A 23,439-nucleotide genomic window follows, 5' to 3' on the forward strand; every position below is an offset into this window, starting at 1 on the left:
TACAGTACTCGCTAGGAGGTTGCTTTTGGCTGAACTTGGGGATCCCTGTGGGGCATAAAGCAGTTGGGAACCAGTGCAGACTTTGGAGCACTGGAATTATGTGCTTCTGGTAACCCAAGCACATCAGAAGGTAGGCTGCCACTTTCTGTACCAGCTGCAGCTTCCGGATGATTTTCAAGGGCAGTCAATGGGCATGGAGCACATTACTAGCATCAAGGTTACACAGGCATAGACGGTGGTGAGCAGATGTGAATCTGAAAGAAAAGGTCACATCCTTCTGACCAGATAGAGCTGGTGAATTGCGCTTCTACCCACTGCTGCCAACTGGAAAAGCAAGTGCAGCAAACAACCCAAGAGTACTCGAGGCTACAAACCTGAGTGAGGGGAAGCTGCCCCCCCAGTGATAGGTGTCTTACTGCCCCGCCCAAGTCGAGCAGTCTGCCCGCCACCATGTCTCGTCTGGATTCAGCTTCAGGTGACTCACCCACATTGAATCCTCAGCTGCAGCTAGGCACTGGGAAAGGTTTGAGACTGTAGGGCCAGGGTCAGAACAGGAGATGTAGACCTGGGTGTCAGTTTGCACTTCGCATCAGGTCTCCAAGCTGTCTTGCCCAGCGGCCTCATATACCCACTATGTCATTGCCCACTATGTGTTCACCAGTAGCTTGTTGCATGGGAATTCAGTCACAATTCTATTAATATTGGTTCTGTAAAACAAAATGCAATTCATACAATACATGTGCTTGTATGTTCTCTTTACAATACAAACACTGGGCTCTGAACAATTCCTTTGGAAATAAAATAATAGGAAAAGTTTTGTTTGAATGCAAATTTATTCCAGTACAATCCACTGTCATTTGTAATGCTCTGGAAACATCCACTGCTCCAGGTTGCTTTTCTTAGTAGAGCATCTGGTTTCTTTATTGTGCAAGCTAGAAAAGTAGGGAAGCAGCTGCCACTGTTTGTGTTTATTGTTTTATAGTTTCCAGTGTGCTCTGTGACTGTTTAGATGTTGTTTACAGTTCCTTGTTAAAGATCAAGGGCATAGGAAGTTTATTGAAAGCAAGTTATTTCTTCAAACAAGGAGCAATTTTCTGTGCATGTATTTGCATGCATGTAACTGACAAATCAATTTCCAGTGACTCCTCCAGTGCTTCCCGATTATAAGGCCTGATCCTGCTTCCACTAAAAACAACAGCAAAACTCTCAGCTAGCCTAATCAGGAGTGAGATTAAAGCCACTGTAGGGCTTAAAAATCCATTCAGCTTTCCTGGTATCTTTTAAAAAAAAACATTTTAATGCACACTTCTTTATGGAAAAATGTTCTCCTGCTGTGCCGCCTCCGGAATCTGTAACACCCCATACCCCTCTCCCAAAATTGAAGAACTTGTAATAATTTAAAGAAAAAATAAATAGAGAATTGTTTTTCCTTGCTTTCTACAGGTTGTTCTACTTGTCCTCATATTTGTACTAAGAAAGAGGATTCAGCTGACTATACAGCTCTTCCAGGTTGCAAGTAAAATAATTACCAAGATCCCTTTTCTGCTGTTCCAGCCATTTTGGACCTTTCTGATTCTCATTTTCTTCTGGGTATTCTGGGTTGCTGTGCTACTTAGCTTAGGAACTGCAGGTAAGCAGCTGTGTTTTCAGTAGTCCTGCATGTATACTAGGTAGGGTTTTTTTTTAAACTTTTCAGGATCTATTGGTGTTAGTATTTAAAATGTGCTATATCTTGTATTTATAGCAGCACTGCAGTAATGTTTTCCCTTTAATGAATCTGTGCCCTAGAAGTCTCCTCCTGCAAAATTAACTGTTGTTTTGCAGGGCAGAGAGAGTAAAAAATGTTACAAAGGAGAGAAACATTAATACTCTTTCACAGAGACTTCACTTTTTTTCTTCCTGGATTTAGTTGAAATTGGAATAATGTTTTAGATTATTGAAACAAAATGCATGCTTGCTGTCTGTAAATGAAGAATGTAAGAGAAAGGAAGAGAGTTTAGATTTAAAGCACTTGTTATGAAATAGGTGATTTCCATTATGGGAACACCAAGAAAGTAGGTCCTATTGTGCCCCACCCCCTCTTCCCTCCACACAAAGGCATGCACAGTGTAGAAGGAGTTAAATTGCTTTGGAGAACATTGCTGTGAGAATTTCTGAAATGGTATCTGGCAGGGGACTTGGTAGCTAGGTTTCTCCTAAGCTGTACTCATCAGTGTCATGCAGGTGCATGACATGCTGCTGCTGTACAGGGGCATTTTCTACAGCAGAAAACATTTACTTTCAGGGAACCTTCGAGCCCCTCTCCCTGCCCTGCTCTCGAGTTGTGCACGTGCTCACTCTCTCATATGTAGTTAATGGAAAGAGGTAAAAATGATGGATGTGAGAATAAATTAAGAGGAGGAAAGTAAAACTGAATATATAAACAAAGAGGGAAATGAGAGTGAGACATGGAGCTCGTAGATCTTAAGCTTAGGCAGTTGTTGCATGTACCAAAAGACATTGCTCATGAAATATTCATAGATGAAGACTTAAAAGCAAAGGGTGTGGTATGGGAATTAAGATGAAATAAAAAAAATATCTCTTCTCCAACTACAAGCAAACCACATCAATATACTTTTCATTTCTAAATCTCAGCCAAATATGTTCCAGACTGGTAGAGACTAAAAAGACATCCTCATCATATGGGGGTGTAAGTAAAACAAGATGGTGGTCTCAGTAGAAAACAGCGGATAAGTTTGCATTAGAAGTATATATTGCTGTTGCTATACATTCTTGGTAAAAGAGCCAGCAACAGGGAGTTCCCTTCTCCCTTCACTCCCCCATAAGGGCTGAGATGCCATTGATGTGGCAGTGGGGAATCTTGAACTGTTATTGTTTGTAAGGTACTTATTCTGAGGATAAAAGGCTTTGCATTCCTATGCTATAGAGCCAGCAAGTTCCAGGAGCATAGTGTAGCATTTTAATAAGAGCAACACAAAAATATTCACAGCTGAATATGTAGCCAGTTTATTCAATGTGTATATAGCTCCCATTTCCAGGCAAATAAAGAATGAATACATCTCGACTGAACAAGACTAGCCAAGTGTCTAGAGCATTTCTTTTACTTTTAAAATATCACTGCAAATGTATTGGCTCTGGCTTAGATAGTAATGAAAGCAAAAAATAAATAGTGGATATACAACCTGAGGATACAGGAAGAAATGTTTAGGTGACATACAAAGGTGAACTACAACGGGGAAAACAAACAGTTAAACCAAGAGATGGAGATTAAGTCTGCCAGACACACAGATGCAATAAACCACCTGCAGAGATGTTGATATTTTTGAGGGATGACACTGTGGTGCTACATTATGAGACTGTAGTTATTTTGGCTGATATAACACAAACAGTTTTATCTTACTGGGCAATTGTGTCCTGTTCCAGGCTTTACAGTGAAGTTAGAGAACATACTATGTAGGTAAGAATTTGTTATGATAAAAAGTCATAAAGGAATGAACATGGAAGCATTACTTGAAGCAATGCATTATGAGATTCTCACTTCCAGAGCCACCTAAAACAGGGAAGGTTCTCCAAAAGGAGGCCACCATATTGGAGGACAGGTTGGCCTCCTCTGAAATGTCAAGAAAGGAGACCAGCATAAATGGAACTATCTAACCTCCCAAGGAGAAGTCTCATAAAAATAGCCATATAGGTTGCTGGTAGATGTTATGATTGATTGTCATTTTTTTTAAAAAAGGGTATTTTAAATTCCTAGGATCTGCTAGTTATTGTTTTGTGGGGTGGAATTGATGAAAGATGAGAGAGAGTAGAAACACATTATGCTTTCTCACAGAGACCTTGTTTTTGGTTGCATGTATTAAGGGAAAAAAGATTACATAACTCATTTGGGCTATGAGGGTGCACTTGCTGTTTGCATAATGGAAGAACAGAACACCAACATACTTGGCTGTGACTTATTCATATCTCATTATCCCTCTCAAACTCCTTGTCATATGAGTTTTACATGCTTTTTAGAGCCCCTCATTTGTTTTGGCATCACTAAAACACTAATCACTGTTTTTAAAGCATTGGCCTCAGTTGACATTTTCCAAATTTAGGTTTAATAAAACAAAATTTCATCCAATCATCTTTATTGTTACTAGAGTGTCCCCATGAAAATTCTTTTGCATACTGGGCATTTCCTGACATTCAACTCTGCATAAATATTTACAAATTTTTTGGCATTTCTTATAGCATTTATGGCCACTAATATCTCAAAGCTAGCACACTGAGATTAATGTTACCTAATTTTACTACAGTTACTGTAATCTTTGCAGTACCTGAAGGGTAGATCCAACTGCAAATCCAGTAAAGTTGTACAGCAAAACTTACATAGGGAGCAATTCTTCTTACCCTTGAAATGTGTAGTTACCTCTCTTGTCTTTTCTTCATAGTCTATATCCAAACTGCTGTTGGATGAAGGGAACTTGCAGACTGACTAACAAAAGTCCCAATAGCTTCTTGGAAGATATCACAATTCAGTACAGACTGGGCCTGATTCTGAAAGACATGTCACTAATTCCTCACTAGCAGAATGCTGTGTTTGGAACTAATAGGTAGGGACCACTGTAATTTGGGCATCGGGATTTCAGAGGAAAGCCTGAAATTTAACTTTTCCCTTTAAAGCCCCAGAAAACTGCACTTTGGCCAGAAATGGCCTGAAACTTCTGGGGAGAGGGAGGGCAAGGAAAAAAGTTTACAAAAAAATTTACTGGAAACATGGAGAAGAAAGGCAGAAGAGCCTCAGAAACATTGTGGAAGCTCCATGTGTTTCCAAGGACAGCCTAGTAGAGGCTGAGCCCCTGGTGGGGCTCAGCCACTCAAGTTGTTCAATTTCCCGCTTTGTTAGGGAGTTTAAAAGCCCTGTCCCGAACAGAGCAGATAAGCACCCCTTGCATTAGGGGCTGCGGGCATAGGCAACAGCCTGTGTGCCACGGTTCAGTAATAATCATCCCCATGGCAGGCTCTCTCAGCCAAAGGCATGGGAGAGTTGGCCCTGAAAAATGCCTGAAATTGGCTCTGGCAAGCCTGCAGGGAGCCTGCTTTTCTTCCAGTCACAGCCTGAATTACAGTGGTCCCTATTAATAGGACACCTGTGGTCATGACCTGAAGAAAAAAACAAGTAATAGGATGAGAGAAGTAGGCTGAAAAAGTATCTATGATGTCCATAAAGCAAAGCAAATCTGTTCCAGGAAGGCCAATATTCGGTAAGCAGGAGGGACTAATGAAGAGGTAAAGTGGGCTGAAAATGTGGCCTCTAAATCAAGCAGCTTTGAAGGAGCAGGTGTTTCTGAAATTCCTCACCGCCTAGGGAGGGGGTGAAAAGAAGGGGAGAAAAAGAGACCTTTCATAAACCTGCTGGGTGGGCTCCCCATCAAAAGTTGGGATGAGAGAATCCCTTTTCTACCTCTCTAGACCAGTGGTTTTTAACCTGTGGTCCATGGACGTCTGGGAGTCTGCAGACTCTATCTAAGGGGTCCATGAAAGATGATTATGAACAATGAAAAGTATGCGAATACTGATACTTACAATTCAACGGGGTCTGTGCCACCATTAAAAAATTTTAGAGGTCCTCAAATGAAAAAAGCTTGGAAACCACTGCTCTAAACTGTTGATTTTGAGTGGAAAGGCAGTTCCCTGACCACTCATCAAAACAAGTTGGCTTAGGATATGTCCATTTTCCTCCTAGAACCACAGAGTTACGGCCACTGGCCTCAGGGGACGGGGGAAGCAGAAGAGAAGGTGATTCTGGTGTTTTGCTAGAGACTTTACAGAGGAGCCGAATAAGGTTAATTATGTTTGAAAGAGTAAAGTTTGTTATGTGAATATGGAAACAAATCCCAAAGAGATGCTTTTGCTTTAGCACAATTTTTCCTCTCTGGAAACATTTTGTCTTCTGCTAGCCATTCCTCTAAGCATTTTTTCTGTCTTGTGGAGTAAATGTCAAGCAGTGGGTGTATATTGTAAAGTCCCTTACACAGCAGAAAACTCAATTAAAGAAGTCTTATATTTTTGTCACTCTTAACATAGATGAGAAGGCCAGTGTTTCTTTATAGACACTTTCCAAAGTAAGGTGTCTTACAGAAGGCCATATGATCTCACTGCATAGTAGTAATGTCATGTTTTATGATAACTTTAGTCATGAAGGAATCAGATACGTCAGTTTTAGCACAGGCAAGAACATCAGTCAGTGGGTATCAAGTTAGTGTAGTCTGAGGATGTAGAATTTAATACTGTTTTTATTAAGATCTAGTACAGGGCTGTTAGCATAGTTGCCAGTAGTTGTAAGTCTCAAGCCTTTAGCCACTTACACATTCTCACTATAAAATGAATACTTATTCTGTTTTTACAAGTGACTACACACACATTAATGTAGGTACAAAATAACTGGTGTTTCATTTTTCCAAATCACAAATCACTTTTTAATTAGGCTTTGTTATTCTTCTCTTCGCATCATTACACTACAGTACATAAGGTTAGACAATGGCTGTTAATGATTCTGATGAAAGCAAAGTGCACTGTTGCCACAAAAGCTTATGCCTCTCTGAATGAGTTAGTCTCTAAGGTGCCATCATCCTGCCCTGTCTTTAGCCTGACTTCAGACTAACACAGCTGCTACCTTTCTCTAAATTTTAAATCAGAAAGCAGTAGTAACAGCTCCTATCCACTAGATGCCCTCAAAGAGGTTTGAGAAACAGTATTTTGAATTGTGCAGATGCTTTCATCTTTCCTTACTGCTTGAACCTGTTACATTTGTCAGAGATGTTGTATTAAAAGATTGTTGTGGAAATTTTGAAACACTTTTGCACTAGTGGCACAGAGCAAAGAATTGGTCATTCCAGTTCCCAGTCCTGTGTTCTTACTATTAAACAACTGTTCCACTGATCATTTTAAGCCCTGAGTGTCTAGCCAGTCTGATGCTCAGCAAGAGCTAGGTTCTGCCACCCTTACCCAAATTGCCCCAAATCCAGCAAAGCACATAAGTGCTTAAGTGATTAGCTGGATCAGGTCTATTGAACAGTTCCTCACTGTGCAAGTCATCTATTGATATTTATTTTGTAGTAAACTGCTATTCCTCATAACTAATGGGATCACTTTAAATTACAGTATCACTTTAAATTACATTTGTTTTTAGTTGCTTTGTTTACCTTCTAGGTTCTACTTGAAACCATTAACATTACTGTAAATGGGGAATATACAAGAACAAAAAAGACTTTGTGCAGTTCACAATTAGGAATGTATATATTGCTTAAATAATTACCAGTTTAAACTCCTCTAATGATATTGGTTAAACAGTTAACTGATAAGACATACTGCACACAGGGGGCAGGTCCTCTCCCTCCCCCATTCTCTGCAGAACTTCCCTCCAAGTGGAATCGGGCACCCCTCTGCCCCTTCTCTGTGCTGGTGCAGCAGCAACAGCATTTCCATGCACCTTCTCCTGCTGCAGCCTGGGTGGCGACTGGCCCCACGTATACACTGTGTCCTGTCCCTGCTACTCTACATGCAGGTGCAGGGATCCTGCCCTGGACTGCTCCAGTCTGGCTGCTGGCTGTGCTGTGCTGCTGCCCCCAGCTACACTGGGGAGGCCTGGCTCTGATCTGCTGGGACTGGGTACAGCAGGGTGGGAGGGGCAAGCCCCACAGCCCATGGGAAGCCATGGATGGCAGCAGTCGGTGAGAGGCCTTCCCAGCCCACTGCTCAGCTGCCGCAACGTGGTGGGGGAAGGAGGAGACAGAGCTGCAGGCTGCAGTGGACAGGCAGGACCACTCGTTCCTTCTTTAATAAGTTCTAGTCCCTTTCCCCCTATTCTTCCCTCCCTCCATCCTGCCATCCACTTGTGTGGGGTGAGGAGGTGGAGGGGGTGCCTTCCTGCCTTCCTGGGACACTGTGCTGCTTTCCTTCCCCACATGACTGCATCTGACACTAAATGGTAACTGTAATGCATTACTGGTATAAATATACTTACCATTTAACCTTTTACCACCCTATTGACCGTCCTTTTTTTCTTTAAGTCAGTTCCATTGTTTCACTTGCTACATTGGTATATTTCTAATACGTGGGAGAGAGGAGAGAGAGCGAGAAACATTTTTAAATATAACGAAATGTGAACATGCAGTCCACAAAACTTGCAGGAAATTGAGAGTCAGGTGTATAATAAAAAAGACCAGTGATTCTCAACCAGAGTGCTGCAGCATCTGGGTTGCCCTGAGATGCTTTCAGGGATGATGTGAAGTGCCATGCAATGTTAGTATTGTTAGGTGTACTGACATGATTCACAAGATAAACCAAGAGATTTCAAATAGATTTCACTTTCACATAGTGTTAAAAATATTATAATCTGTCTTGGTCTTTCTGAGTTCTTTGCAATAAAAGAATTGCTCTACTATTTTTCTGTAGTCAAAAAAGGAGTGAAAACTAAGATCTAGCACTTTCTGAGGAGTGCCTTGAGCCTAATGAGAGGGGTGCCCCCAGACTAAGAAGGCTGAGAACCACTGAAATAGTCAGTAGACTAGATTTGAACTTGAGAGCATTCTGGTTAGGGGTTCTTTCCTCTCCTTAAGTCCATGTGACTTGGAATTGAGTGTGGCCAGATGAAATCATATTCCTGCATTTAAGTTCATAGATTGCAAAGGGCTGGAAGGGACTTCGCAAGATTATTGGGTCCAGGAGGAAAGACAACTGGGGTCAGGTGACCCCAGCAAGCTGATCGTCCAGTCTCCTCTTGAAGATTTTCAGGGCCGATGATTTCACCACATCTGGAGGGAGTTCATTCCAGTCTGGACACCCTAACGGTGAAGAGGCTTTTCCTTGTGTTAAGTCTGAAATGGTCTTCCAGGAGTTTGTGGCCATCACTCCTGGTTTCCCCAAGGGTGCCCTGGGGAACAGTTACTTGCTGAGCCCTTGCTGTATTCCTTTGATATAGGGGTAGCTGCTACCAAGTCCCCTCTCAGCCTTCTTTTTTTTTTTTTTTTTTTTTTTTTTTTTTTAGGCTAAAGAGACCCAAGTCTCTCAGCCTTTCTTCATATGGCTTGCCTTGCAAGTCTCTGATCATATGGGTGGATCTTCTCTGGACTCTCTCAAGCTTTTCCACGTCCTTGTTGAAGTGCAGTGCCCAGAACTGGACGCGGTACTCCAGCTGTGGTCTCGCCAATGAAGGAGCTATTGTATGTTGAGAGTCTTGTGGACAATGCCTTCCCTTTTTCTATTTATCACTTCATAGCCAGGAGCAGTGTGAACCCCTGTGCTGACTAGCAGCTGTCTCGTAGGGGGAAAAAAAGAGGTTTGAGGTAGAGGCACTCAAGCCTTTCTTTGCTGCTTTGTCCCAGCCCAGGACTTGAAGCTAAATTTCCAGGAGCCTTCAATCCAATGGCTTCTGAGCTGCTTCCTATTTAAGCCCCCATTCTTTGGCCTTACTACAATTTCTTCCTTGGACTTACCTTTCACTGTCAGAGTCACTGGCTGCAACATAGACCAGTTCCAATTTGTCACATCTCTCCTTTGCTGTTTCTATCCCAGAGCTCCTCTCAGTTACACAGATGCTTTCTACTGCCAGACCTTCCTTTTGTCCTGTGTTGGAGGTTGATCCTAACCCTTGATTATCTCAGTCACAGTGTCCTGGTTTCCCTGCTCACTCCAGTTAATGGTGTCTTTGTTTTGTGGGATGTGCAGACCCCATCACAGTCCTTTTTAAAACCTTGTCTCTAATTTGGTGTCTGAATTTGAGTCCTCTGAAATGTCAGCTATCACAAGTGCTGCTGGTCCTAATGCCAGTATATGGTAGGAGAAAGTTTTTACTCCTCTAAAATGAATAGTGGTTACTTAACACTCTACAAAATAAATAGATATAGAATCCCATGTTGATTCTATAAAATTCAGGTTCTACAATGTCTTAGCAGAAATGCTTTGTATTTTCTATTGTTTTCAAAACCAGACTGCTTTTTGTTTGGTCTGAGCTGTTGGCCGAGTTCAGCACAGTTCTCTAAAACTTTGAAAGCTGTTTACTTGACCATTTGGATTGTCTATTTTGCCAAGAAGTTTCCCCACCAAAGTGAGGTTTATAAAATATTAGGCTATCCACTGCTGAAATTTTAGGATTCTAATTTGGAGCAATATACATATATGGTGACTGAGTGTCCAATTAATTTTGCATCAGATGTATCTGCAAATCTGTTGAGAATGCTAAAAAGATGAAAATACATGTGACAACAGCAGGCAATTGTTGCAACCATGAAGAAGAAAGAATAGTGAAATTGTCTTGTTAATGTGCTACGCCTGTTCTCAATGTTTTCCTTGTGCTGTTTGCAGTTCTATAATATTTATAGCATCTGTGCACTTTGTAGCTCTGGGGCACCTGATTCTTTTTTCAGCTGTGATGCACCTGATTTCTATGCTGCCATGCCAATACTTTATCCCCCCCACCTTCAGAAGCTAACTCCTTCAGAGCGGTAGAAAGCTTATAGCCCATTTCTGCAAGGCACTTGAGCACACTGAGGTCAGTGGAACTACTCAGAAATTTTTAATTAGACACCTTATTAAATTGTGGCCTATAAGATCAGGACAAACCTAAGTAAAAGTTGCAATGCTAAAAGGCCAAGAGAGATGAGAAACTCTAGGAGACTGGAGGTAACACAAATATTGGCACCAGATGTAATTATGTAGATAGGCATGGAGTCCACATGTGTTCTGAAAAAGCTTATAGGAGCCTAGAATATTGAGTCATGTTGATTGCTGCTTTATCAGGATCATGTTCTACTGTACTGCAGAATCAGAAGCGATCTTGTTGTAGTGTAAGGCATGTTTTCATAAGTTTATTTCTGGCAGAAGCATAGAATACTATGCATGATGTACAAGATTGGAGTGCTGTGAGAGATTTTCATGTTATATAAGTGTAACTTATAGTACAGTGGGGAGTAAAACTGTCAGAGGAAGGCAGTGCTGCAGCTAAACCAGGAGTAAAAATCAAGCCCTAAGACAGGGCTGCGCAACTTACAGTTCATGGGCTGCTTGCCCACATAGACTGCAGGATGCTGTCTGGGGTCCACTCACCCCATTGCTCCATCTGTTGCTGTTGCCCAGGTCCCCTCCCTCCTCTGGCTTCCACTTCCTGACCCCAGCCCTGGGAGTGGGTAGGAGAGCCCACAATGCTCAGAAAGCCTCCATGCATCACAGGGCCACTGGCATGGAGCAGTTAAGTAGGCAAGGAGGTGGCAGCAGGTGGCTTAGATAGTGTTTGGCCTCCAGCCACTCTGTAGCTGGATGGACAGCCCTGTCAAAAGGTCCTTGACAGTCCCTCTACATTCACCTACCTTACTTGTGAACTCTAACCCTGCCCTCCCCACCCTTTCCATGGAAAAAAGGAAAGCCACAAAAAATATTAAATCAAAAGAAAGCACAGAAACTTAAGAGGACAATGCCAAAAGCTTTCCTGACTGCAATATGAAGCGGACAATATTTTCTGACTACCAAGAATGGGGAAATCAGTTCTGAATTTAGCGCTTATTAACCAGTAGTTGTTTTTTCCTGAGAATGGAATTGCTAAACTGAGGAAAATATGTTTCCGTGTTCCTAGGCATCCCAGCCACTTAAAACTTCCTGCAACTCCAGGCATCAGCAAAAAAACCCAACAGCTACCCCGTTCGAGTATATGTCATGAGTTTGCAAGTCCCAAAATATAGCTCAATGCATTGTATTGCAGAGCCCTTTGGCTGGGGAGTATGTAAGGGTGTAACGTGGGGCTACTGAGTCAAAGGGAGAACCCATTCAAAGTCCTGCTGCAAGCATGGTCAACATCTTGGAATCATAGAACCATGCAGTTCGAAGGGTTATTTAAACCAGCTTCCTACCCTGATGCAGGATTTGGATGTTTAAGCAAGTCCAACCTATTTTTAAAAACATCCAGTGTTGTAGGTTTATATCTCCAAAGGTTGGAGACACTTCACACAAGAGTTGCTCAAATTAGATTTGCAACAGAGTAATAAATTTGAGAAAAATATGCATGTTGGTCAGACTCTGCCAAGTATAGAGGTTCAACAGTGAGGTATTTAGGCCCTTCCTAATTCCTTATTATCAACATATTATATTAACACACATGCAGCAGTGTCAAAAATCAGTGAATTACCCATCTGTTGTTATGTGACTGGAAGAACAATCTTCTGCAGGTGAAGTGAAACCCTATTCTGAGGTTGAGTGCAGATTCCTTAGCCTGTGTGACCAGATACATTGGAGTGACCAGGAAAGCTTGTTGGTTTTTTGGCCTTTCTCAGTAGGATATCTGACCCTTCAAAGGTTGTTTTGTGACATCTTTTATCAGAGCAACTGTGTAGTTGGGAGAGATGTTGAGCAAGCTTTCAGGCACAGAGCACCTTTCTTCAGACCTGAAGATAGATGTTTTCTGCGATAAAGCTTGTCCAGTATCTCTTCCAGCTGTACAGCTGTCCAATTAAAGATGCCACAAAAAAACCCCTTTACTAATATTTTTGGACCATAATGGGAACAACTATAACAGTGGTGTTCAACCTTTGGCCTACCAGCCAGATCTGGCCCGTGGAGCCATGCCATCCAGCCTGTGGGTCTCCCAATGGTCCATAAATTTGGGAGCAGGGGAACACAAATTAATGCTGCCATCACTCCCCTGCTCCCAAATTTCTGGAGGCCCTTGAGCCAGATGACATGGACCTGTGTGCTGTATTGTGCTGGCATGCAGTCAGGCCAACTTAAGGGGCCAGGCCAGATCCAAGCATGTGGGAACAAAAGTTTGAATACCACTGAACTATGGAATTAGCAATGTACGAGCAGAAAGTAGTAGCTGGCTGTGTTAGTTGGAAGTCAGGCAGAAGACCCCCCTGTCGTTACCATAATCTCACCTCTACAGCTGAACAATAATATAAAGCATGATAGTATCATCAGACTTGTGCTTTCAAAGTAATCGCAGACAGAAAAAGGCACCAGTTGAACACAATACAAACCATTAAGGAAAAGCACTCTTGACCTTTGACTTCTCGACATGGAAAGGTAATAGAACAACTCCCATTAGTAAATAAAATGATCAATGCCATCCACACACTGGCATGGCTGGTATTCAACCAGCAGAGGGCAGTAGTATACATGCACATAGAAGCAGTCAATCAAATGAAGGCAATGCTCTTATTGTTAGTTATTATTTCATACGGTACTGACTTGTGAATATAAGTGTGGAATTACAGTTTGATACAGACATTTCTTAATCTGGCCCCTGACATCCTGTTATCTGGCTGTGCATGCGTGGGATGGTGCTGGGCCTGATCCTGGCACGCAGTGCTGAAGGATGGTGCAGGCCCCAGAGCCCAATCCTGGCATGAGGGACAAGGCAGAGGCAGCGCAGGGCCCCAGGAACGGATCCTGGTGGAGAGATGGTGTGTGGCCCCCCACGGGGGCCCTAATCCTAGTTCACAGGGTCTATTCCAGCCCCGAAACTGGCCCTGCACCCGTCTGGCTTGCGGGGCCCAAAGGTTGAGTACCACTACATTATGACAATTGCTTGCATGTCAGAAATGTTCAAAAGCCGGGGTTGTACCTCAGGAGACCATGCTTAGCTTTGCTACCAAATAACAAAACATCTCTTCAGAAGAAAACAGAGGCTGAGAAGACCTTCATTTATCATATCCACTGTACCATTTTCTCATTTGCCCCTGATAAGGGGTTATAATTGAAGGGTGAGCAAGTTTAGCTATTTGCGTGTTATGGAATAGCAGAGCAGTTGATATCTGCTGCAAGAACGAAAGGATTTGAGAACTATTCTGAGTTCAAAACAAGAGAAAACTGTACAGTGCATCTGGTAAAATGTACTTTGGTGTGTGGAGAAGTTTTCTGCTTGAAGAGTCTCATAAAAAGAAAAATAACTTTTGTGGGTCCATACTCTGAGGGAGAAGGACAGGTAGGGAAAAGACAATTGAAGCACCAGAGGCGGATTTTCTACTTTGTAAATCAACTTTAATTTCCACAGGTCTAAAAATTATTAAAAAATACTGGAAATAGTGGTAGTTGAGTGAGTATCCTTACAGCAGTGCACAGTACTCATTTTCCAAAGTCAGCACTGACCTAACCTGCTTAAAATAGGTCATGCCTCATTGTATTGCTTACCTATTTAGATAAAACTAAATTCCTTGCAAAAATGAAACAGCTTTAGTATGTATCTGTGCTATCTCTTCAACAAGGATTGCCCTAAGCAGCAATGACCCATGTATGGTAGAACTTGGTAGCTGGGGCCAGCTTGCACCATATTATGGGATGTGACTTCATCAGGGGAACTTTCAGAATAAGATCTACCTGAACTGGGAAAAAATGCTTATTTTATGGTATCTGATCAGTCCCTCCTGGGGTTCTTTTTTTCCCCCCTCTCTCCCATGATTCAAAAATAGCTTGCATTCTAATAATTTAAAAAGGATAAGTTATTTGCAATACTAATCCTGCAGGGGTGAAAAACACCATTGTCTTCACTTACTTGTCTCCAGAGTTAAACCTAAAACATGTGATAACCAAAAACAGTAAACATGTTCTCATAACATGTTATGGAGACTTTCGAAGTACATTTAAAATAATTTCACAATTATGTGGGGAAAATGACTCTTATGCTAGCTTACATGTGTAAATAGAGGCACAGAAGTTTGAATTTGTCCAAAATCTGTGGTAGTGCCAGGAATAGAACCAATGATATGCTAGAAGTTAATGCCAAGAAATATCATTTACACGTAACTCCAGTCTTGCGTGAACACATGTCCTCAAAATTAACACAGATGAGCAAGCGGGAAAGAGAGAATTCCAGATGTAATTACCCTAAATCCAGAGTGTCCTGTCTCCAACTCTGCTCCTTTCCGAGACTATCTCATGCTCTGGCATTGTAAATAGGAGTGTCTAACCTGGTCAAAAGAGTGGGGCTAGCATAATGTGTAGGGGAAGACTTGTCAGTCATGCATTTTGACTTGCGGCATAGGCTTTTGTATAAAGCTACACTTTGTATAAAAAGATGCATGGCATATTGTTACCAACAGAACGAAGCAAAAAATGCTAACATAATTAGATATGAATGTGTCTAAGTGTTGCTTAAGAAGGCAAATGATGCTAACAACCTTAAAACTTCTGTGGATGTTAAAAAGGCAATATAATTCACTTTTGGATTGCATTTTATATTTATGCCTGTATTTGATATTTTACAAACTAACTGGTGGTATACTTTATTGTGTTTTGTTTCAGTGGTATGTGTGTGTGTGCATGAGTGGCAGGCAATTATTTCGGGTGGAGGGCTGCTTACCCGGCGTTGGCAAGCTGTTGAGGGTCTCATGGGTAGCCCCGCCCCTTGACAGGTATCCCAACCCCTGGTCACCTTCTTGGGACCAATGTCCCAGCGCCAGCACTGGTGGGGCCCAAAGCGGGGCAGAGCCTGGCAGGGGTCTGCGGAGCTGGGCTGGGCTGCACCATCAGGGAAAGGGGGGAGCTGGCCTGGCTCCATAGAGCCCCACCAGCTGGGATCCTGCACTCTGCCACCCTGCTCTGGGCCCTGCCGGCACTGGCCCTGGGACATCAGTGCAGGCCCTGTGCTCCCGCTGGCTCTCACACTTACTCACTCCTAGTGGCCCCCGCTGTACAGGTGGGGAGCAGTGTGCAGCCCTGACACCCTGCTTCCCAGCAGGGAAAGAGCTGGTGTGGAGCGTGGGGAAAAGTGGCCCCTCACCTGCCCCGTGGCTGGTGCTCCCTACTACAGCCACTCACAGCCCACATGGGGCTGTCCTGAGCAGGCACAGGCAGCCCCATGCAGGCTGCGAGTGGCTGCAGCACAGGGTGGGTGAGGGGCGGCTTTTCCACCCCTTGCGCTCAGCACCGGCTTGTAATGCACCCCAGCTGCCAGCCTGGGCCCTGCGCTGGCTCTGGGCTCACCCGTCGGGGCTGCACATGGCGGCAGAAACTGCAGCACCCTGCTTGCCGTGCCAGGTAGTGTTTGCTGCTGCTGCCTGTCCAGAGCTCACACACTGGGCAGCACAGAGGCAGTGGTGGCAAACACTTCCTGGCATGGTAAGCGTGGGGGCCACAGCTGTTGCCACTGCGCGTAGCCCCAGTGGGCAAGCCTGGAGCCAGCACGGAGCCCAGACTGGCAGCAGGGGAGGGTTACAAGCTGCTCCTGAGCATGGGTGGGGAAAAAGTGGCCCCTCACCTGCCCCGTGCCCAGTGCCCCACGCTGCAGCTGCTTGCAACCTACATGGGACTGCCTGTGCCTGCTCAGGACATTCCTGTGTGGGCTGCAAGTGGCTGCAGCAGGGAGTTCTGGCTAAGGGGCGTGGGATAGGGCCACTTTTCCCCTGCGCTCAGCTTTTCCCTGGGGTCCTCCTCTGCCCTCCCCCCAACCCTACCTGAGTTTCTGGCTGGGGCAGCCATGTGGTCCCAGGCCGGAAGCTCCTGCTGGGGATTCTGGCTGGGAGGGTGGGGCTGGCAGGCCCTGCTGTTGTGAGAGCCTGCTGAGGCTTCCCATGGGTCCTACTGTCCTTGTTTCTTGTCATTTTTGACAGGATCCAGTGGCAGATAAATATAAATGTTCTAAATTGTTTAGGGGCCCCGTGGACTGGATAGAATGGCCTTGCGGGCTGGATCTGGCCCACAGGCCATATTTTGCGCACCCCTGGTGTGTGTATATCCATCCTTGATTTTTTTCCAACCATTTTTATTTTCATTTCTCTCAGTGTTATGTTGCTGTCACTTAAGAGAAAATCTGTTTTATTTTTAAGTACTTCTGTAACCGACCTTAGATTTATTTCAAGTTTTGGTAATGAAGTAATTTTGTTTCCCAGATGTTGCTTTTAAAACTAAATCATCACTTAGGCTTAGCTGAGTTTACAGACTTTACTGGCATTTTTACCCTAAGGGAAACCTTGAAGGTGAGACATTTGGGGCCAGGTACCATTTACCCTTTATGTGTCTGAGTGGTGCATACACTGGCACTTAACTGCAGTTTTTAGCACCTATGCAGTGTTTGGGATTCTGTCCTAGTCCCACTTTGGAGAAACAGAACTGGCTAGCACATGGAGGAGGTGGAAGACCCTTCTACCTTATAGCCCAGTGGTTAGAGGCACTGACCCATGGATGAACATTCAGGTTCTTCACCCAGCAGGGACTTGAACCTACATTGCCTGCTTCTCAGTAAAGTGCTATGCCCCATCTCCAGCTACCAGCTAGGCATTGTCCAGGTTTCCTCATGAAGCTAGCCCACTAGGATGCCAAGAAGAGGGGTATGTGGGATCAGGAGGACTTGTAGCACCCAGAAGGTGTGTGGCTCAATGAAATAGATACTGCCCTGGGAGGGAGTGGCCTTTGAGGTCTGGCTGCAATGGGAAATATTGAATCCTAAATTGTGTGTAGAAACTGCATTTATATGGTTATGTACCCACCGATTAGGGGCATGAGGTGATATTTTTCTCAAACTTCAATCTGTGCTTTAGTAAAAATTGACTGAATTAAACAGCAGCAGGATTCTAGTTGATAAGTTTAGTGAAGAAGAGTTACTAGAAGCTAGAAGGGAGCTCTCTTGACCTTTTGTTTGCTGAGCTGTGTTTCATATTGTGATGTCTTTGACTTCTCAGGGAGCGTGCAAATCATTTCAGGAGGACAAGTTGAATATAAAGTACTGTCTGGCATTCGTTTCATGTGGTGGTACCATTTAATTGGTCTCATCTGGACTAGTGAATTCATCCTGGCTTGTCAGCAAATGACTATTTCTGGGGCAACGGTTACTTGCTACTTCAATCGGTATGTGCAAAATTTACCTCCTTAATATTTTGAAGTTGGGGGTTTTTCAGTTGTTATTTTCAGCCTGTTTCTAGGGAAATAAAATAAAATGCCATGGATTTATATTTCTGATGGTATCTGCAGGGCTAAATTATCCTAAGGGTATGGGACAAGAAAATCAAACAGCTTGTTGCAAGGTCTTGGTTAAGATATTGTGATGAATATGATGTTAGTATGAGTCACTACATTAGGTCTTATAATGACTGGACCCAGTCAAGCTCTGATACCAGCCGCCAGCATAACCCAGCTGACTACAGTGGGGCTGCACCTGTTAACACCCAGGTTGAATTTGGCCTTTTCCCACTAAACTTCATAGCCCCAGAATAACTTGTATATTTGTAAACAGTGTGATCTGATTCCTACCAAGATTTTTCATAAATTAAAAAATTTTGTACCATATATTGACAACTTTCTAGAGAAATATTTTCGAGTGTTTTAAAGGTTTGCTATATGACATAATAAAATTGAGGCTTTGTGTTGGGGAAAACACTCTTACCTAACCTGAATTGTAAGAATCTTATCTATTTCTCACTATTTATGCAACTTTCCATTTTGTGCTTTACTCTTCTTAAATAGCGACACTTCACTGGTTTCATACAGTAACACAGTGCTCTTTTTATTTCACTTCTAATGTTGCAGGTGAGTGTATAGCTCTCCATATAAACCATTCTTTCACTGAAACTTCAGAAAACTGCACCCTCAAAACATCTGCAATCTTTGTAGATCTTTTTGCTCCATTGTTGCATTTCCTCTTCTCCAGACTCCTACTTCTCTACACCCCTCCAGCCCTGGGTAGTTATGCAATTTTATGTTCTATGGAAAATTATGAAATTTTGAGAAAAAAATTACTTCAGAGTAGAGTGGAAAAATATCTCTAAATTTTTCTGCACAGTGGCTGCCCATTAGGAGCCCTAGAGCTGCGCAGCTCGGCAAGCTGCTAAGGAACTTGAGAGCCTGGCAGGAATGCTGCTGAGGATCATAGGAGCTTGTCCCACAAGCTGTCCCAGTGCTGGAGACCTCATGGGACTGGGTAGCTAAGAAGCCAGGAACCTAGGACCTGAGGCTTCCAGGCTCACAGCTTCTAGCAGCCCACCTGTCGACATTTTCTTCAAAATAAGCATGTTTTCACCATTTTGATTTCTAGAAATCAGCATTTTCTGGCAGAAAATCATTCCATCAAAAGATTTCCAGCAGCTCTGCTGCATCCCTTCTTCCCCACAAACAAACTAGCCTCACCCTTGTCTACAAGGGTAAATCTTTGTGGGGAAAAAAATCTTGCTTGTTGCTGATTAGCTCCACTCCATTGCTTGTAGCATGTTCAGGAACTTTGGAGCAGATAAGGTGTTGGCTGCTACCTCTGTTTAACCTCTTTGTTTTCTGACCCGCCTCAGAGTAAGCCTGTAATCTGTCCTGTTTAAAATGGTTCCAGAAGCACATCTATGCTAGGGCTCTCTTGCTGACAGCTTTGGAGTGAACTGGTCTTAGCAACAGAAGGAAAGCTTTTGAAAACATGCCTAGTGTTAGCAGAACCTAAAGCAGTCATTTAGGAAGATTTTCAGAAAGGATTTGAATGGCAACAGTCTTGTGTTACTATGTCACCCAGCACACCAGGGCCTGAGAAGAAAAGGTCACACTTTACAAATGGCCACAGTCTTCTGATTGTGGTACTGTCTACATACCTAGCCTTTCTACAGATGCTTATAGTTCAGTGCCTATTTGCTCCTAAGGACACAATGGGTACATCTGGATGTGCATGGATGTTTGGTTCCCTGGGGACAACTAGCAGTGGCACTCCTTGCACTGCAGCTACTTGTTCCTGGGGAATGCCTGGCATGTAGCAAGGTAACCTAGGGGCAGTAAGGGAAGCTGGGGCCAGCACTGTGCTGGCTCTAGCAGCCTTACCTGGAGTCCTGGGGACTTCCCGGGGCTGCAGCTACAGTGATCCTGCCAGACAGAGTCTGGCCAGCAGCCTCAGCATGGCTCCAGGTGGCCTGGCTCTGCGTTTTAGTGTCACACACTGCCTGAGTGTGCACTGTTCCAAGTTTTTTCCCCACATTTTTTTTTTTTTTTTTTTTGGACTCCTGGATATCCCTGGAAAAAAAAAACTGCAGAAAAAAACAGTGCAGTACATGCATAGGCAGTGTGCCCTTACTGCACTGCATGTGGCGCTGCAGACGTGTTTGTGGTGCCACATACTGCGTGAGTGCACTCATCTGGACACACCCAGTGTTGCATCCCATTCTGTAAAAAAAAAAAAAAAAAAAAAGTATCTTTTTCTTGTGTTTCTTAAACTTAAGCAATGGAGAGTTACACCAGAGGGCCAAGCTCTGAGAATCTGGGGAACTGCTCCAGAACAATTTGCTTCAGGATCTATGGAGGAAAAAATATCTTCACTTGTTCCAGAGGTGTCTGCTTCTGTGCAATCTTTGTATTACACTTCTGCTTCAGCTCACCATTATTTATTATTTTGGAATACTGTTTGTTTTGTCCCACACTGCATAAAACAAGAACCTGGATACCAAGCTATTCTAAGTTGCATTGTGAATCAGAAAAAAATCCTATTACTACTATCCACCCACTTGTCCCACGCTTACCTGAGCTTTGGGCTGCCTAGCTGTCAGGCATGGCAGCCCCTGAGCTACTGTACATAGTGTTGGCAAACATGAGAGCCCAGCTTTGTTCTGGAGGTCCCAAAGGCATGGACATCCGCTGCTGCCTGTATCCAGGGCAAGGAAGATGATGTTGAAGCTGATGTGGTGATTCCATCAACAAAAAAACCCTTGCATAGGGGAATCCTCAAAAGACCAAGTCTATCAGCTTTCCCATCACGTGGAACCACCAGAATGAAGTCTAGGATCTGACCCTTGGAATTGGCAAGGTTCCTGTTCCAAGACCTGTTGAAATCACTCCCTTTGTACCTCTGCTTTTGCTTGCCAACCAACATGTATGGTGTTGACAGAATAGTGCTTGGGAAGGGAAGTGTGATTTTCTGTGATGGTAATCCCTCTTCCTGCCCCTCAGTCTGTCAGCATAGATAAGCAGGTAAACCAAAGCAGTGAAGTAACAGGGATAAGGAGGTGCAGCAGCAACAGTACTGACATCAAAAGGGGAAGGAGAGTGTGAACTATCTTGGTCCCTGCCAACAATGAAGAACTAGTTACCAAGTTCTTACATGCTTCTTTTAAAGTATTTTCTAGTGCAGCCTTATAAACGCGTTACAAGAGCTTTGTTTGTGATGCCCCACTGAGAGACTTTTCTTCTAGTTAGTGCATAGTCACAGGAAATGGAACAGCCTTTCCCTGAGGAAATCGGCTTCCCCCGTACACACAGCAGTTCATTGGGCTCTCCACTGCTTCTGTATATAAACAGAACTAAAAATTGGGGAATGCAGAGTTTTTTCAGCTGCATTAGCTTTACAGGTGACATCTGTTTAACCTGAAACAATAATACTGAAACTATTCTGTTTTCTTTTACTTTAGAATAAAAAAAAAAATCTAAAAGGGTTTATCTATTTTAATAAAAGAAAAAGGGGTTAATTTAACAGCTGGCTACTTTTCTATGACGTGCAAAAAAGGTCTTGGTCTCCTCAAAGGTCTGGAACAGCCTGCCATTGGAGGTGGTTCAAGCACCTGCATTGAACATCTTCAAGAGCAAATTGGATGTTTATCTTGCTGGGATCCTATGACCCCAGCTGACTTCCTGCCCTTTGGGCAGGGGGCTGGACTCGATGATTTTCCAAGGTCCCTTTCAGCCCTAATGTCTATGAAATCTGTGAAAGCTTGTTGTTCAAGTAGTTCGTTTTGTATAAGGATTTATGTTCATCTTGAAATATTGAGACGTTATGTGCATACTTGCCTGTTCCTTCTGATGAGACTTTGTCCCTTAAAGAAAGAGGCCTGGGGGTTTGACCAGATTCTGAAATTTTTTTTCTTAAGACCAAATACTGCCAGCACTCGCATGTTGAGTAACTTCAGTCACACAAGTAGTCCCATGCTATTCTTTTGACTAAAGTTATTCATATGGCTAAGCATAGACCTTAGTCCTACAAAACATCCTGGCAGGGACTCAAAATTAAAATGCGTATCAATGTTTGCAGGCTTAGGGTTTTAGAACTTAATTCTAGAGGTGCTTAGCACCTATCACATCTGTTAACATTAGTTGGAATTGGAAATACTCCATACTTTTCAGGATCAGGCACTTAAGGTTGGATCTTATTCCACTTACTGGGCATGTAAGCAGCACTTTTTTGTCCACCCTGCTTAAGTTCCTCTCCTGAAAAATGCTTAACATGTCAGTCTTTGTAATGCACCTTCATTTGAGCCTTAAGAGTAGGAGTAGTAAGAACCCAGACATCCGTTACATTAACAGTTTCTCAGGGGCTTGAGTAGCGTGGAATAGGATCACACTTAGAAACTTAGATACCAATGTGGGGATCTAGCCATCAGTCACTAAGATCATACCTCAGGACCAAATTTTCAGTAGCCCTTTCAAAAATCTGCCAGTAGTCTTTCTTTATAAGCTTATCTTTTCTCAATCTCATAAACTCACACTTACACATATAAAAGAGCCATGTAATATGGATGTAATCAGACTAATATTTCTGGGCAAATACTCCTTCCCATTTTTAATGGGCAGATGAAAATTTGGCACTTAGTGGATTAAATATCTGTTCTGGGACCTTTTCTACATTGAGGGGAAAAAATAAGTGCTTTAGTCTTTCATCAGGCAAAACTGAATAGTATATAAACTATAGTAAATGTTAAATTTGTTCCTAGTGGTCATTTTAAAAATGAGATTCAGTTTCACTAAATAATGATTAATTCTTTAATAGAGTTAAAACTATATGTATTGTCAAATTCTTGAGATGTGTTATATATGATCTGAACTGACCAGAGAGGTGATAAATTGAACTTCAAGTGCTCAAAAAACCATGAACAAGGGCTAAAAAGTTAGAAGATCCGCTTGAAAATTGTGAGTTCTTTTTTTTTTAAAAAAAGAATACACTTTGGGTTATCTTTCTTCTTCTTTTGGTTTTTGAGCATCTGGAGTGCACCTGTGTTACATTTTCAAACCTTTTCTCTACAACCTAGAGATCTAGAATTGTTTCATAAGTGAAAGTAATCCCTTGACACTGAGGGCATCTTTACATGTGTTTTGGGAGTGAGCGGGGGTTGCTTTAATTAGAGCAGCTCTCAGGAGCATCTTGTGCATTTACGAGCTTTATTTCATCAAGCTTTACTTAAAGTGCTCCCACCACCATTTTGAAGCATAGGGGTGCTGAATACATGAGATGCTGAGGCTGCTGGAGCATGTGTCTTGCACGTCTACAGGCACCCCAAGAGTTTGGGCTTTGTGGAAAATACCAAATAGCACAAATATCACAGTGAAATCATAAGAATTGTCAGAATTTTAAAAGTAAAATATATAACAGGAGTAAGGCTGCTATTTAGTGTAATGCACAATACAGGTTCGTGGGCATTCAGAGTAGCATTGTGCTCTAGAATTTAGGGATGCATAGATAATACAAATGAAAAATGATAGTAAGGCCCAGCAGTCCTGTAGTGATTTCAGTACTGGCAGATGATTGTG

The 23,439-nt window shown here is 43.0% G+C and overlaps 1 protein-coding gene across 6 annotated transcripts in view; it reads left to right on the plus strand.

The window, feature by feature from the left end:
• SLC44A3 (solute carrier family 44 member 3) overlaps positions 1–23,439 on the plus strand; it is an 83,817-nt gene that overhangs the window by 37,369 nt on the left and 23,009 nt on the right. For all 6 annotated transcript variants that reach the window (XM_090047974.1, XM_090047975.1, XM_090047978.1 and 3 more), the window contains exons 9-10: positions 1,444–1,630; positions 17,646–17,811. In XM_090047974.1, the coding sequence (XP_089904100.1) occupies positions 1,444–1,630; positions 17,646–17,811 (353 nt within the window). The remainder of the gene's footprint in view (positions 1–1,443; positions 1,631–17,645; positions 17,812–23,439) is intronic.

The sequence above is a fragment of the Crocodylus siamensis genome, chromosome 5, assembly GCF_052110815.1.
Source record: "Crocodylus siamensis isolate JL-2025a chromosome 5, ASM5211081v1, whole genome shotgun sequence".
NCBI lineage: Eukaryota > Metazoa > Chordata > Crocodylia > Crocodylidae > Crocodylus > Crocodylus siamensis.